Source organism: Ziziphus jujuba, chromosome 6 (genome assembly GCF_031755915.1).
Source record: "Ziziphus jujuba cultivar Dongzao chromosome 6, ASM3175591v1".
Lineage (NCBI taxonomy): Eukaryota > Viridiplantae > Streptophyta > Magnoliopsida > Rosales > Rhamnaceae > Ziziphus > Ziziphus jujuba.
In genome coordinates this window covers 31,919,610-31,936,661 of record NC_083384.1, presented here as the reverse complement: position 1 = coordinate 31,936,661, position 17,052 = coordinate 31,919,610, and the positions used below count along the sequence as shown (strand labels likewise).

The window sequence follows — 17,052 nt, the reverse complement described above, 5'->3', positions numbered from 1 at the left end:
TATTCTACTCACCACTCTTCCGGGTCAACGAGCAGGTCTACAACACACTCCTTACTCATTGCTCCTTGCTCCTTCCCTCTCTTCTTCTTCTTCTTCTCACCACTTTTCCCATTCTTCTGCTTTTCACTAACTTTCTGTGTAACTTTTTCCTTTATTGTTCATTATATTTTGTTAGAGTGGATATTGCAATGCTCTCATAGCAGGATAGGAATCTGCTGGACAAAAGGAATTTAATATTGGCTTTAAGGACTCAGTCCTTGTTGGGTACAACTTGGGTCTAGTTAGAGGTGTTACCAGGTAAAACAAAATGAAAGAAGAAAAGAATTTAAATGCTTTGTTGCTCATAGAGTTTTTAATGAAGTTGCTATAAACATAGAAAGAAAGACATACAGGGGCGTGGCGGAGTAGTAGACGGCATGAGGTCCGAAGTTGAGAATAGCACAATTGAAATGAAACACCATGATTTATGGGTACCAATTTAGAGCATTAAAATGGTTGGTGTATTGAAGCATTTTGGATCAAGATGGGCTTCCATAAGTTGGTATAAGAGAGGAGGGGGAAAGGATGACGGTGTTTGAATTATTTCTTATTGTAAGATTTTTAGAACAAAAAACACAGCAAAATGAAAGAGAAAGAAAAAGAAGTTTAAATTGGTGTGGTGAAAAAACACACTTCGTTCATCTTTGGATAGAACATATAAATACAAGTTTTTTCAGAAACAGTAAACCACCTAATTTTCACCTACTACTGCAGTAATCATATTGCCAAAAGACAAGTCATACTTTGGCTACCTAATACAACAGTGTTTTTACCAAAAAGCTGAAAGTACAGTAACTAATCATCACAAAGCAACTTATGACAGCAACAAAAGTGACATTACACTAACATTACTCCTTGGCACTTTTGTTGGAAACACTAAGATTATTTCTTAATGTTTCAAACCTATTTCTTGGCACTGCTTTTGTTAAAATATCAGCAAGTTAGACCTCAGAACTGCAATGAACCAGCTTCACTTCACCATTTCTTTCAGCTTCTCTCACAGCATGATATTTGATTGGAATATGCTTTGTTCTTCAATGTTGACCTGGATTTTCAGCAATGAAAATTGCAGACTTGTTGTCACAATATATAATAGTAGCTTCTTCTTACCTCCCATTTAAATCAACAAGCAACTTCCTTAGCCACAAAGCTTGATTTGAAGTAGCAGCAGCAGCAATATATTCAGCTTCAGCTGTGGATTGAGAAACTGAACCTTGTTTTTATGAGCTCCATGAAAATGGACCTAAACCAAGAGAAAATAAGTACCCTGAAGTACTTTTTGAATCCTCCATGCTGCCAACCCAATCACTATCAACATAGCCCATCAACTTGTCTTCTTCTTGCTTCAAAAACCAAACACCATAGTCTATGGTGCCTCTAATGTATCTTAGCACTCTCTTAGCTGCAGAATAATGCATATGTGATGGAGCATGCATAAATCTAGAAAGCAAATTCACAGAAAACATAATGTCAGGTCTAGAAGCACATAAATACAGCAGACTTCCAATAAGGCTTCTATAGGTTGAAACTTCAATCTTGGTAGCACCATCTTCAAGTTCAAATTTTTTATTGTAAATCATTGGAGTGTCAATTGGATTACATTTTTCCATGTCAAATTTTTTGAGTAGTTCCACAGCATACTTCTTTTAGGATAATAAAATGTCATGACTAAATTGATATATCTTCATGCCAAGAAAGTAGTTCATCACTCCTAAATCTGACATTTCAAACACCTTTTGCATTTCAGCTTTGAACTCCAACACACTTTGTGAATCTCCTCCTGTAACAAACAAGTCATCAACATATAGAGAAACAATCAATTTTTCATCATTTGAACCTGACTTCACGTACAAAGTAGGCTCATTCTCACTCCTTTTAAATCCCTTTCCAACAAGGTATGAGTCAATTCTGCTATACCAAGCTTTAGGAGCTTGTTTTAAGCCATAAAGAGCCTTATGCAATTCATAAACTTTGTCTTTCTTTCCTTGAACAACAAAGCCTTCAGGTTGTTCAACATATACTTCTTCCTACAGGTAACCATTTAGAAATGCAGATTCCACATCTAAATGGTAAACTTTCCAACCTTTTTGAGCAGCAAGTGCTAGTAGAAATCTGATTGTCTCATGTCTTGCAATTGGTGTAAACGTATCTCCATAATCAATACCAGGTTGCTACACATAACCTTTAACTACCAATCTTGCTTTATGCTTGTTTATTGTACCATCTGCATTGAGCTTGGTCTTAAAGACCCATTTCACTCCAATGACCTTTTTGCCTTGGGGTTTGTTCACCAATTCCCAAGTTTTGTTTTTGTTTATCATATTGATTTCAGTTTTCATGGCCTCTCTCCATGTCTCGAACTGATTTGTGTCATAGAAAGTAATTGGATCACACAATGCTAGGTTGCATCTCTCATATACATCAGTCAAGGATCTTGTACCTCGAACATCGCACATGAGTCTTGTAGCTCAGACATCGGATATGAGTCTTGTATCTCGAACATCGGACATGGGTCGTGTATCTCAGACATCGGACAAGAGTCTTGTATCTCAGACATTGGACATGGGTCTTGTATCTCGAATATCGAACATAGGTCATGTATCTTGGACATCAGACAGGAAGGGTCTTGTATCTCGAATATCAGATAGGTGTTTTGTATCTCGGATGCTTCTCTTGGATGCATCAATGAAGGGTCTTTACCTCGGATGCATCAGTGAAGAGTCTTGTACTTCGGATGCTTTTCTCATATACATCAGTCAAGGATCTTGTACCTCGGACTCCAACAGCATCTTCATCATTTGAATCGGTCTCCTCCTGAATCTCATCATGTTCTTGGATATCTTTTCTGAGGCTTGAACTTCACTCTTTTCCCAATTCTAAATAGCAACTTCATCAACTTTAACATTCCTATTAACAATTAGTTTGTTAGTCTTCAAATGATATACTATGTACCCTTTTGTGTTGCTGCTGTAACCAACAAAAATTCCCACATCAACTTTTTTATCCAACTTGTCTTTTTTAATTTCAGGAACATGTGTATAACAAATGCTCCCAAATATCTTCAAATGCTCCACAGTAGGCTTGACTCCATACCACACCTCATATGGAGTTTTGAACTCCAATACTTTAGTTGGTAATCTATTTAGCAAATACACTGAGGTATTCACTGCTTCAGCCCAAAACTTCTTTGGTAATTGCTTCTCAAACAACAAGCACCTACACATCTCCATAATAGTCCTGTTCTCCTCTCACTAACCCCATTTTGCTGAGGAGTATAGGGAGAGGTCAGCTGATGTTGAATTCCCGCTTCTTTGCATTGCAATTCAAACTTTTGAGCTATATATTTAGTCCCATTATCTGATCGTATCACATTGATGCTACATTTTGCTTGATTTTTAACAATGGCTTTAAAGCTGGTGAATATCTCAACAACTTCAGATTTTTGTTTAAGAAAATACACCCAACACATTCTGGAGAAATCGCCTATAAAAGTGAGAAAATATCTACTACCGTTGATAGAATTCTCACTCATAGGTCCACATACATCACTATGAATCAACTGAAGCTTTTCAGAGACTCTCCAAGCCCCTTTCAAAGGGCATGGCAACCTTGGTGCTTATCAAGCTGACACACTTCACACACTTCCAAATTTTTGCTAACAGCAGGCATATTCTCCACTAATTTCTTTTCATGCATTAGATTCAAGGAGTCATAGTTAAAATGACCAAGTTTTTTATGCCACAACTTAGATTCATCATTAGTTTTGGCATAAAAAACATTATTTCCTTTCTTGTTCCACTCTACCACAAAGATTTTATCTTTCATTCCAACATTTAGCATTTCACTTCCATGTTGATCATATATTATGCAACACTTATCTTGAAAATTCAAAAAATATCAATTTTCAAGCATTTGTCCCACACTTAATAAGTTTTGATTAATTTCGGGTACATATAACACATTTGAAATGAGTTTAGTACATATTGTCGTTTCCATAACCACATCTTCTTTGCCTTGAACTTGAACAAAAGCTCCATTTCTTATTTGGACTTTGGAAACAAAGTTTCTATCCAAGGTCTTGAAGAGATCAGCATTATGAGTCATATGTTGAGTGCAGCCACTATCCACCAACCAAGCTTTTTTGTTGCCGTTTTCTGCATAGCATGTAGCAACAAACAGTCTTTCCTCATTTTGCCATGCTTCATCAGCAACATGTACTTGGTGTGCTTGTTGCACTGGTCCTCCTTTGTTTTTGCAAACTTTTTCAATATGTCCGAGTTGTTTGCAAGCTCTACATTGAATATTAGGCCTAAACTAACAATATTTTTCAGGATGATTGTCCTTTTTGCAATGAGAGCACTTCATAAACTTCTTTCTTTCACCCTCTCTTCTTGTACCAGCACCATGTTTTCCTTTAACATTTCTTTCACCACCTTGCTACTTCCTTTGATTATTGTTTACTGGAGCCTTACCTTTTTGTAATGCTAAAAAAACACTTTTTGATGTTTCTTCTTGTCTTATAGATCTTTTTTGTTTAGTTGTTTGTAAAGCATTAACAAGCTCTGACAAAGAAATCTGATTCAGGTCTCTTGACTCCTCCAAGAATGAGATCTTTGTTTCGAACTTTTCTGGCAAGCTGACCAACACTTTCTCCACCACTCGTCTATCACTCAACTCTTCTCCAAGAATTCTGATCTGGTTTACTACCTTCATGAGTCTATCAATGAAGTCTTTTACCAACTCAGAATCCTTCATTCTTAAAGTTTCGAACTCCCTCCTTAAGTTCAATATTTGCATTTGTCTTATTCTTGCACTTCCCTGGAACTCTTCTTTCAGCTTGTCCCAAACCTCCTTAGCTGTAGTGCAAGCCATAATTCTGGTGAACATCACTTCTAAAACACCAGCATGTAAAGCAGATAAAGTCTTAAACTTTTTAGCAACCTCCTCACTATGTTGCTTTATTTGAGCAATAGTGGGATTTGTTTTCAAGAGGGGAGGATTTCTATCAGTCTCTACAACTTCCCACAAGTCAAAAGCTTGAAGGTAAGCTTTCATTTTTATAGACCACATGGCATAATTTTCTCCAGAAAAATATAGGAGGTGATGGAGTAGAAAAATGAGTCGAAGCCATTTAAAAAGAAGGAAGAAAAGGTAGAAGGAAGGTTTCTATATTTTTTGCTATTTCACTCACAGCCCCACTAAGATCATTAGAGCTCTGATACCATTTGTAAGATTTTTAGAACAAAAAACACAACAAAATGAAAGAGAAAGAAAAAGAACTTTAAACTGGTGTAGTGAAAAAACATACTTCATTCATCTTTGGACAGAACATATAAACACAAGTTTTTTCAGAAACAGTAAACCACCTAATTTTCACCTACTACTGCAGTAATCATATTACCAAAAGATAAGTCATACTTTGGCTACCTAATATAACAATATTTTTACCAAAAAGCTGAAAGTACAGTAACTAATCATCACAAAGCAACTTATGACAGCAACAAAAATGACATTACACTAACACTTATCATTTAAATTATAATTTTGCGGAAACATCTTTCACGTGTTTGCAAGGAGAGATAAAGAATGGTTTTTCATGGAGGAAAATAAAGCAGAGGTGGAGCATGGGGTTTTGTTTTCAATAAGATTATGGGTTTTGTCAGGGAAAAGGAACAAAGGAAAGCTGGGAAGGTTTTTTTTTCAATGGAATTGTGGGCTATCTTGGAAGAAGATGAAAAGAAAACAATAATTTTTTATTGTTATTGGGGGCAAAATTGAAACTAAAAGGTAAATTAAAAATTCTTGAAAAAGGGAACGGTAAATATCATTACCCACCTATTTTGGTGGATATTGGACCAAATTTCTCAAAAAAGAAAAAAAGAAAAAATTTTATCAGAACCAATCGACTGAGTATGCCTTCATTTTCATTTTCATTTTTATTATTATTGTTGTTTTTTAACACATGATCAACTCAATTTGATCTTGCCATGATAGACCTTCTCTTCCTCCTCATCTTTCACAGCCACCTCCATTGACAAACACCAATTACCATAGCTAGCCATCAGTCATGCTTCCATAGCAACCTCCCAAAGCAATCATCATATTCTATTCCTCAACTTTCTCTTTCTCTTTCTCTCACAATCTTTGCCTCACACTCTCTTTTAATACTAGGTTTCACATTTTTTTTTCACACTTGATGTTTAAAGGGGCATACTAACTGTCCTTCTTTGTTCATTTGAACAAACTATTCACAAATTTAGGCATCTTAAACCCCTCCGACCTCCCTCTCTCTCTCTCTCTCTCTCTCTTTTGGGTACAAATATATCTCTGATTGAAGTTATAAAAATATGAATGAAGAAAATGAAAACTGACCACCCGACTTTTATTAGGTTGGTTTGGTCTAGTTATTTCAAAAGGTCGGTAACATAATAGATTGTATAACTTTTAAATTGCTATAGTCGGTTCAGTGAGACTGCTGATGAAAGCCCTAATGGAACCAACCCATTAGCAACCCTATTCATGATACACAAAAGGTAACATTAGAGCATCTCCAATAATAACTATAAATTATTTTATATGTTATATAAAAATTAATATTATTTAAATTTAGATAATATAAATACATAATTGATTTTTAAATTGTTTTAAATGATAATATATATATAAAATCTATTCGTAGTTATTAACTAATTATATATTTTGTTAATTTTTTTTTGAAAAAATTGATATTTAAAAAAATTTACTTTTTTAAAAATATTCAATTTGACAAAAGTCATATCAACTTGACATTATCTTGGATATCATTATTAAAAAATAATTTTTTAAATATTGTTTATATTGCTTATATGGTATATTTATTTTTATAATCTACATTTTCATTGCAAATACTTTTAAGTATAATTCATTAAGCTTTATTAATCCACCCACTGATTTTGGAGTTTCCATTTATGTACAAACGCAATATCATGTACTATTTTTTTCTTTTCTAATATTGAGCTCATACTTAGATATATATATATATATATATATATATATATATATATATTTCTCGTTGTGTGTGCATGTGAGTATGTGAGGAAAGATCATACAATATATTTTAATCTATTAGAAAATAAAATAATTATGTATGTAAATATAAGTGGCAGAAAATTTATCAAAAAATATATGTAGGACCAAATTTATCCTAGGTTGTTTGATAGTTTTATTATCATATTTTTCTTTTTCAATTTTTAAATTATATTAAAAATTAAAATTTAAAAATATATTTATTATTTATTGAATTTTAACAAAATTCACTTTGTTTAAATATATTTTTAAGTTTATATTTAACAATTAATTAATGTTTAAATTATGATTATTAAGAATGCTAATAAAAAAAATTGATATTAAAATCATGACTTTACATGTATACGTAGCCGAATCGGCCGAACGTGCAAGTTGAATTATCTATTCCTTCTAAAAATAAAACCTGAGTTAAGGATACTCACCAGGAACTCTATTTTAAAAAAATAAAATAAAAAATAATTGTATTCACTGATAAGGAAAAAAAAAAAAACGTTCTGACCAAAATTACAAAGTTTTTGTGGGGCTTCAAGAATATTAACAAATTCCATTAAATGCGATTGGGCCTAAAAGCGCAAAATATCTCAGCTTTAGCGGCCCATGTTGTTTGGTGCAACCCGAAATATTCAAACAATTGGTTGAATATATAATTTTCTAGAATATTAAATACTATTAAATAAGTTATTACGGTAGAGTAGGGAGTAGGGACACTTGAAAAGTCAAAAAGACTCACAACATCATCTCATACTCATAACTACCCTATCTGGAATTTGGTTCATGATTACAATTTCATTTTTGTTGTTATCTTACTTTCATAATCACAAACATAGGAACCTACTTTATTTATTGATTTTAAAAATTATATTATTGAAAATATTATAAAATGTAATTTTTTATTTTTTATTTTTTACTTTATGTTAATTTTTCTTCTATTTTCATACAAGGAAAATAGAAGGCAGCATTGCGCGTATTTGTTGTTAGCATATCCCTTACATCCAGACAGACTTTGTAGGTACGTCAGACGGTCACACCAAATGCCGATGCCATGCCCAACAAATCAGAAATTTGTTAAAGGAAATAATAATAATAATAATAATAATAAAAAATGGAGAAGGGTGGCGGTGATATGATGATGATCACGTCGTCGTGTTGTCCTGTGTTCGGACACCACTCGGTCCCCACTTCTCACTTCTCTCGTCGATGTGAGGGTCTTGGTGGTGCTGTAGTGCGCATGCACGCACCGCCTCTCCCCAAATTTTTTTTTCAAATTTACCATTTTGTCCTTTTTCTGTTTACTTTCAAATTTTGAATTAATTTTCTACTTTTCTTCCTCTGCTCTGCTCTGCAGCTGGAGCCAGATGGACCATACTTCCGTCCCTTTTCCCCCCTTTTCAAAATTTATTCTCTGCCAATTGCTTTTCAACTTTACAAATAAATTCCTTCCCTTTTAATTTGAAAGCTAAATGCATCTTTTCGTAATTAAACATGAAAATTTGGTCATACCCCATAATACATCAATCATGTTCGTAAAACAACAATTTTCTTTTTCTCACCCAGTTTTTCATTTGCTTTACCTTTTCCAAAATTTCTATATATAAAAATTAAAAAAAAAAAATCAGCTGATTCATGCTTTAGTTACGCGTACGTGATTAATCAAGGAATGCAGACAATTAAAATGCATTATAATATTTCCATTTTTATAGTTTATTTTTGACATGACGCTGATTTTTTGGGTCTCTAGGTTCGATTTGATTCTCCATGTATCAAGCATTCATTTCTAAATTGGTTTTGAGTTTTCATAAGCCAAGCGTGCAAACTGACACACATGATTAATGTATATATAATGTTAACTTGCACTCTTTATAATTTTAAATTTTCTTTTGGGTTAAAATTTGTTAAAATTGATTGAATATTAAAGATATTACTTGCTTATATTTATAAAATATTATCCTAAACAAAACTTTTTTTAAGCAAAGTTTCTAAAAAAAGTCAAAACGATATACTTTCGGTATTATCTTTTAGCTTTATATCAAATTTGTTCAACCCAAAATTTTATTTAGACATATTTTATTGATATGAACAAGCAATTTTAATGTTATTCCAATCAATTTTGTCAAAATCTAAGAAAAAAAATTTAAAAAGAGAACAACTTAACATTATGTCAAAGTCTAGAGAGGCCATATTAAAAAAAAAAAAAAAAAAAGTTTGGAGAGTAAATTGAAACTTTATTGCAATTTTAAATTTTTGATAAAGAAATTTTATTAAAAATCTAGGATGGTTTAACGTACTTTTCTCAAATTTTAATAATCAGAAAATAAAAAAACAACAATTTGTATTTTTGTAATAGCCGAGCCTGAGCTTTGGGTGTATTCCTAATGCATGCTCCTCGAGACCCCAACTTTTAACTCATAAAAGATCACATTTTTTAAGTAGTTCAATCCTCACGTTTGGATATATGTATACATATATATTTATAAATATATATATATATATATATATAATATATATATATATATATAGGTATGTATTACTTTAAATATACATATCTATATATATATATTTATATTACTTTATATATAACTTAGTTCAACTATTATTGTTAGGCAAGCTATCCCAATAATATTATTGAAACTATTTGTTTTTTTTTTTTGGGAAAGAAATTATCTGAACCTATTTCTTATTTGCTAAAACGAATTAAACCATCATGCTTGCTGTTATACATGGTTATTGCCTTATTGATTAATCTAGTTAAATACAAATCCGCATGGAGAAGCAGTTGAAAATTTTGTCATCTAAGAAGAGTAAAAATGTTAATAATAATAAAATAAAAAGGAGAACATTATTTACTTTTAGAATGATTAAACATGATCTGCAGCTATTAATTTTGATTTTTGAGTAGACAATGTCCATATCTTTATAATACCAAAAAAAAAAAAAAAGGCTTTATTACCATTGCATAATTTCTAAATATCAATGTATGCAATTATAATTATGAGTGTAGAGTGCCAAAATGCAGGTTATTGTGGGTAGAATTGATATTGAATGTGTGGTTTTGGAAGACGAAGCGCTTAAATGGATGTGATTAATAAAAGGAAAGGGGAAGTGGATTAGTTGATCTTCCTCACTACCTAATAACATATTGTCAGTTGGTCGCAGTCTATCACTGATGTATAGTGTAGCAGAAGCTTTTCAATTTAAATAATTTTTAGATCAGTGTTGGCAGTTGACAGGTTGTGCCATTGAGTAATTAGGATTGACATCTACCATTTCACCCATAAAACTTGTTATATGGGATTTTTTTTAATTGCTTCAGAGAAAATACACTAATAAAAAAATTATTTAATCAGGTTAGGGGGATTTTCATTTTTCTTAAGCACACCATAACACAACGATTACTGAGGAAATAAGAAAAAAAAAAAAAAAAAGAGGGCGCGGCGCAGAAACCAGCTTTGGTTTGCTTGAGAACAAAGGGGCATTATTGGTAGTTAAAAGGTTGTCGTGACTTTTGTCATTTCCAATTATTTTTGTATTCCCCGTGACAATGCAAATGAAATGGAAAGTTGAATTACCAAGCAGCCCATTTGCTGTCAGAGAGAGTGAACTTTCTTTTGGCTTTTGGTGTTGGTTTGCCTTGAGTTGAGAAAGCTAAAGAAAGATCAAAAAGCATCACCACCTATATCTATTTGCATCCATCATTTTCATTTGGGAAATGGGAGTGTTTTGGAGATGATTTGGATGTTTATTGTGCTCCCTCTAATGGGATCGCTAATTCTTTCCTCTTTCTAACGCTCACCGCCGCAACCCCCATCTCTCTTAAACTTTCAAAAAGGAAGCTTCCTTAAAGCTGAAGCCTTTCTGATTCAGATGGGTCTGGGCAGACCTCACAAGGTTGGCAATGGAGTTTCTACCAGATGGGTAACTGTCTTCTGCATTGCCAGCTTCTTCTTGGGTGTTCTTGTTGTTAACAGGTTCTTTCTCTATCTTCTCCACAAACACCCCCCCCCCCCCCCCCCCCAACAAGCTCCCTCTTGGTAGGATCTTCAACACTGTTCAAACTCAGATTCTAGATTTGATGCTTCTTCATACGGGGTTTCTAAATTTGTAATCTTTACATTGTTTTCTGTATTAGAGCTTTCTATCTTTATCTGTTTTTACTGCAAAGTAATTTTCTTGGTTTCCGGATTCAAGGCCACTCCATTGTGGCCTGAGTTCAAATTCGGACATTGACCAATTCACTTGGATATGAGATTTTTGTTGAGGTATTAATTAATAACAACTAGATGCATGAGTCGACATGTTCAAATAATTGTTTAAGACCTCTATTGCTTTAGGTGGTCCTAGCATTTTATAACTTAAATGTGTTACATGATCTTCTTTTAGCTTCTTTGTAAGGTATGATAAGATAGATGAGGCGTAGGACTGGATTATGAAGTCATTGAAGTGCTTGATGTTGACAGAGCATTTAAGTTGCATAATGTGGGGCATTTTCTTGCTGGATTAACTGGGTTTTGTTGTTAAGCACAATTTTAGGAATCTGATGTGGGCACGCAAGTCAATGAACAGCTATTAGGCAAATGTTTTTTTGAAGAGAGTGAATAAGCCAGTTATGAGTGGCTGAAGAACTTAATTGCTTGTTGGTAAAAACTTCCAGCATTTGGGAGTGTTTATTGACAGGGATGACGCAGCTGTAATAAACAGGAAACACATTTCTGGGCTTAGTTATGGAGTTTTGATGCTGAGAATAGTCTATGACTGTTGACTCCAAACAGATCACATTATTCTGCATTTTTCTGGAATTGGCACTCAATTTTGGGTCTTCATTATTCATTATGTAGGGTTATTTTAAGGAGTCTGTGCGTTCTTGGGGTTTATGCTGTCTGTAAATAGGCAAAAAATGAAGTCTGAGTTGATATGCAAATAATGAAGACTGAGATAGTATGTAATTGTTGCCTGATATCTGAAACTTTTCTTAGTTTATTAGCAAGAGTTTAGAACGATGAATTCCTTATAGGTGGGGGTTACTAAATTTCTGCTGGACGCATCAGAATAATGCTTTTTCTTAATTAAGTAACAAATGAGTACAGTGGCTAGCTTTGCTGCTCTATCATCTGTTGTGGCCATAGGTTTCCAAACTATTGCCTGTCATTTCTTTTAATATTGCATGCGCTAACATCATTGCTGGTAGAATAGCTGGTATTGTGTCTAAATATCTGTTTGGCAGAACTTTTTGTGGCTGAACCTTTTTGTGGCTCAAAAGCTCTCTTGCTGGCCAAACACCCTTTTTTCCAAAAAATTAAGGTGTTCGGAAACAATAACATGCACCTATTGACCAAAACAAGAGCTTCTTAAAGGTGTTTTAGAGAAGCCCAAATTTTCAGCTTCTATAAAAAAGCTCGTTTTTTAAGCTGATGCGGTATGTAGCTTTTTTACTTACAACAAAACATTCGTTAGCTTTTTAATAGAAGCTCTTCTTTGAGAAGATTTATTATGAAAATCTCTATGGGCAGAAGCTTTACTTTTATCAGCTATACCAAATGGACACTAAGTGCAATGTGATTGAAAAATTTGCATGCTAGGTTTGGAAAAAGATGTAAAATATAATAGGTGCTTAAGGAGTTTAGTTCATAATGCAAGTGGAAAGTACTGCAGCAACTGAAGTTTAAATTGGAGTTTCAAATACAAGGAGTATTTTAATATGGTTGGACCCAAATATTTGTATGCCGGAATGCTAGTTTTTTAAAACCATATATCTGTTAACTGACTGCTCGACGCCATAGCATGAAATATGATGGTGCAGCTTCTTGTTGGTTAGATGTTTTGCACTTTATCTTCTATGCACATACAGAATGTACGTTAATATTTTCTGCACTTCAAGTTCTTACAGAATTTACTGGGGCTCTTCTATTTCTCATTCTCACACATACTGTTTTTTCTGCGTTGTTTTTATTAGTTTTGCCATGTAAACACCGGATTAGCACACTATACCACTAGACAAGAGATGAGAGTGCACCTCTGTTCTGAAATACTTTTTATACGAAGAGCATGCTTGAGTTACCTATGTTCATTTTATAGGTTCTGGACTGTCCCTGATCCAGTGAGAATGGATGAGGAAGATTCACCTAAGGAGAAACATCAATTGAGAGCTGTTCAGCCTATTGTTAATTGTGATAAGAAGGCAAGTTACAATGTAATTTTAACATCACCTCAATTGCTGTGGTAAAACTTCATGATGATATTGTTAATGTTATTATAGGAGGCTTCTGACCAGGTGGGGGACATCCTTTCACAAGTTTCACAGACACATGATGTAATAATGTAACTACTGACATCCCCTTATTCGTATTTTAAGAACTTTGGCACAAGTTACAAGCATCTTCGTACTTGTTGGGTTATTTATCACTTAAACTGGTTAGTATGAAGCATTCATGTTCATAAATATTTTCAGGACATTAGACAAGACAATCTCCTCATTGGAGGTGCAACTAGCTGCAGCTAGAGCTGCGAAAGCTGACAGTGAGGAAGGATCTCCGATGGTTACAAAACAAGGAAGTGATCTCTTGAAGGAACGGCCAAAGGTTTTCTTTGTTATGGGAATCATTACAGCATTCAGCAGCAGAAAGCGAAGGGACTCAATCAGAGAAACATGGATGCCTCAAGGTTCAGTTCAAAACTTTAACCAACTTTTGATGTCAATAGTTAGTGGAAGCTGAAATAAACTTCTTGCTTAACCTTCTTCTAGGAGATGAGTTAAAGCGGTTAGAAACAGAGAAAGGAATCATAATACGGTTTGTGATTGGACACAGGTGGGTTTTTCTCAAAATTGCACACTAATTATTAATTTAAGACTTCAGGATGAATTTTGCAGATATACTGGCTTAAATTTGTCATTCTTTTCAGTGCAAGTCCAGGTGGTGTTTTGGACCGTGCAGTTGATGCAGAAGATGAGCAACATAAGGATTTTTTGCGACTTGTATGTTACTGTGTTACTGTGTCTATGACCTAGTTAACTATTGTTCTGCTGTCATCCAAAGAAAAGAAAAAACCTTTTGCTGTAGCATTTACGTGTACATTTTGATAGTTACCATTGGTGTATGATTAGTATAGCTTCTTATATTGCATTAAGGGTCTAATTTACTCGCCACATCTTGTAGCCTTATGGTCAAGCAACAGCAAAAGGTGTTCTTGGTCCTATGTTCAAGTGTGGCATTCACTACCAAAAAGTGTCTAATTTACTCTCCAAGATTAAACAGTCATTATGGTCTTGAGAAGCCATATAGAAAACAAATTGTAAAATCCTTTAGTGGGCTTTTTGATCAGTTTTTACTTATCCTTTTGTTCAAATGAATTCTGTGCAGCTTACATGGTTATTTTGTTTGTCTGCAGAACCATGTGGAAGGATACCATGAATTGTCCTCAAAAACCCAAATATATTTTTCAACAGCTGTTGCTAAATGGGATGCTGACTTCTATATCAAAGTTGACGATGATGTTCACATTAATATTGGTTAGTGTATGCGCTCTATAATTCTCTCTTTGAGAAAACAATAAAGGGGTAGTTACAATTTCAGGGGCACTGAATTTGACTTAAATGTTTTACAGGTATGGTAGGTTCTACTCTGGCGCGTCATAGGTCAAAACATCGTGTTTATATAGGTTGCATGAAGTCTGGTCCTGTCCTGGCACAGAAGTGAGAAAAATATTTTGAATTCTCTCTTATTTATCATTTACGTACATCATTTCTCATATTTACCTTATTTTTGGCAGGGGGGTCAGGTATCATGAACCGGAATATTGGAAATTTGGTGAGGAGGGTAATAAGTACTTTAGGCATGCAACAGGGCAAATTTATGCGATCTCCAAAGATCTGGCCACTTACATTTCCGTAAATCGGTAAGTCTAATGACACAGCATGATTTGGGGGGGTGTTTTTATGAAATGAAACAATTAACAATTGAAATTTTCATTTGTAGAAACATACTTCACAAATATGCAAATGAAGATGTTTCGCTGGGTTCTTGGTTTATTGGTCTCGATGTTGAGCACATTGATGATCGAAGCCTGTGCTGTGGGACTCCTCCTGGTAAGTGCTTAGGTGAAAATTGAGCTTAAAACTTGATAGAAGTCTCTACAGTGAATAACAATACAGTTTCTAATGCTGTCTAGACTTTGTTGACAGACTGTGAATGGAAAGCTCAAGCAGGAAATCCATGTGCTGCGTCGTTTGATTGGAGCTGCAGTGGCATTTGCAAATCGGTGGAGAGAATGGAGGAGGTGCACCAACGCTGTGGAGAAGGTGAAGGAGCCATCTGGCACACCAGCTTCTAACGAAAAACTCTTAAATCTTCTGCATTGGCGGCGATTGTAATATAAAAATGTGAATTTGAAAATGTGCTACTTACCATCTGCCCCATTTTTGCTTATTGATGCCTCGGGATAGTTGGTATTTGATTAATTTAATTGCTGCACATATTGGATAATCTTCATGCAGAAAACCATTTCTTGCCTCTGCTGATGAAACAAAAGCAAAGCAGTTGGACTAAAGTGCATCGCAATGTTAACCACAAGGAAATTAATTGAGAAAGAAAAATTTTAATTGATATATGTATATATTGGTCCATAAGTCAAATTGATATATAGTCAATTACATGGATGTGCGATTCGATAATAATTGCGCAAAATCGTTGGATGCCCAGCTTAGGTAGATGGTGATAAATTAATCATGATCAAAATTTAGTAGCTTGGGGAAACGACTCTCACCCTACTTACCATCCTTTCTCTTCTGAGCAAAATTCATAAAGAAAGAGGATAAGAATACACAAGTAAGGAGAAGAAAAGCAATCTTATTTTATCCCTACCTTGTGTCAATGGGGATTTTTCAGAGACCAATTCTACTTGGATGTTTGTTATTGTAGTTTGACAGATCAATTGCTTCGTTGGCTGGTTTTTTTTTTCTGTTCTTTAATAAAAAAAAAAAATTATGTGGAAGGTATTGGGTTTTGCTTACATAATTTGGCCAGTTAAGAATAAAGCCGAAAATGATCTCGACGTCCAACACCTAGAAGAATGCTTTGGGCAGCATTATGGAGTTGAATACCTCTAGTCATCAGCTCCTTCTTTAGACTTTGAAACTAGTCCAGCTGGCAGTTAGTCCCAATTGGGTTTAAAAGGGTTAGGCACCATGCCCAAGTTTTCACATTTATAATACAACAAAAACAAGATTCTTGTGCCCCTTTTAGAATCAGCTTGCCTACTGTTTTGTTTCACCCTATTTAATAATGTTTTAATTCCTTTTTATTATATAAATTATCAAATCTTTATGTTTGAAAATATAATTACTTATTTCATTTTGCAAGATGAAAATTATATTTTAATTTTAAAACTATCAAGTTATTTTCATATGAGTATAACTACAATAGAAGTGTATATATGTTTTATACTTAAAACTATATATATATATATATGTACAGTTAGGTTTATATCAGATATATTTGATATATTTAATAATTTTATTTCATTTAACAGTCATTAAATTATTTTAAAAATTAATATTTAAAAATTTATTAACGGTACATAAAATCTTTACAAAATTTATTCAGTACGAATAGAAGTCTATCTTTTAAAAGCAAAATGTGAGAAATTCATTTTCCATGAATTAAAATATGTAATAATTTGACAAAGAGAAGAGTAGGACGGTAGGGAATGGTGAAGCTCTAGGGTTGAGTGTATGTTGCAGCCGCAATTGTAATTACAACTTGGTTTACACCAAGAATGAAGAATCTAACAGGATCTAGTTAGAGTGGGGATTTGCCGAAATATTTTCCAATTTTCATCAATCAATCATCGAAAGAGACGTTTGCTTCACAAAGATGTGGATGATACTATATATGCAATTGAGGTCATCTATATCTAAAACTTTTTGTGCGCATAGTTTTTAATTTTAAATAGATTGTA

The 17,052-nt window shown here is 33.7% G+C and overlaps 1 protein-coding gene across 3 annotated transcripts; it reads left to right on the top strand.

Annotated features, from left to right (window-relative positions):
- The first annotated feature begins 10,610 nt into the window (after nucleotides 1-10,610).
- On the top strand, nucleotides 10,611-15,578 carry LOC107434019 (beta-1,6-galactosyltransferase GALT31A). 3 transcript variants are annotated; one of them, XM_048464681.2, is made up of 11 exons: nucleotides 10,611-11,069; nucleotides 13,174-13,276; nucleotides 13,355-13,416; nucleotides 13,547-13,758; nucleotides 13,841-13,904; nucleotides 13,999-14,071; nucleotides 14,485-14,605; nucleotides 14,701-14,788; nucleotides 14,866-14,991; nucleotides 15,072-15,181; nucleotides 15,278-15,578. In XM_048464681.2, the coding sequence occupies exons 1-11, from the start codon at nucleotides 10,966-10,968 to the stop codon at nucleotides 15,424-15,426; spliced, it is 1,212 nt and encodes a 403-aa protein (XP_048320638.1). In that variant the 5' UTR covers nucleotides 10,611-10,965; the 3' UTR covers nucleotides 15,427-15,578. The 3 variants fall into 3 exon arrangements, with proteins under 3 accessions (XP_048320638.1, XP_024923060.1, XP_048320639.1); XM_025067292.3 differs by lacking the exon at nucleotides 10,611-11,069 and adding an exon at nucleotides 12,087-12,514; XM_048464682.2 differs by lacking the exon at nucleotides 10,611-11,069 and adding an exon at nucleotides 12,569-12,949.
- The last annotated feature ends 1,474 nt before the right edge of the window (nucleotides 15,579-17,052 follow it).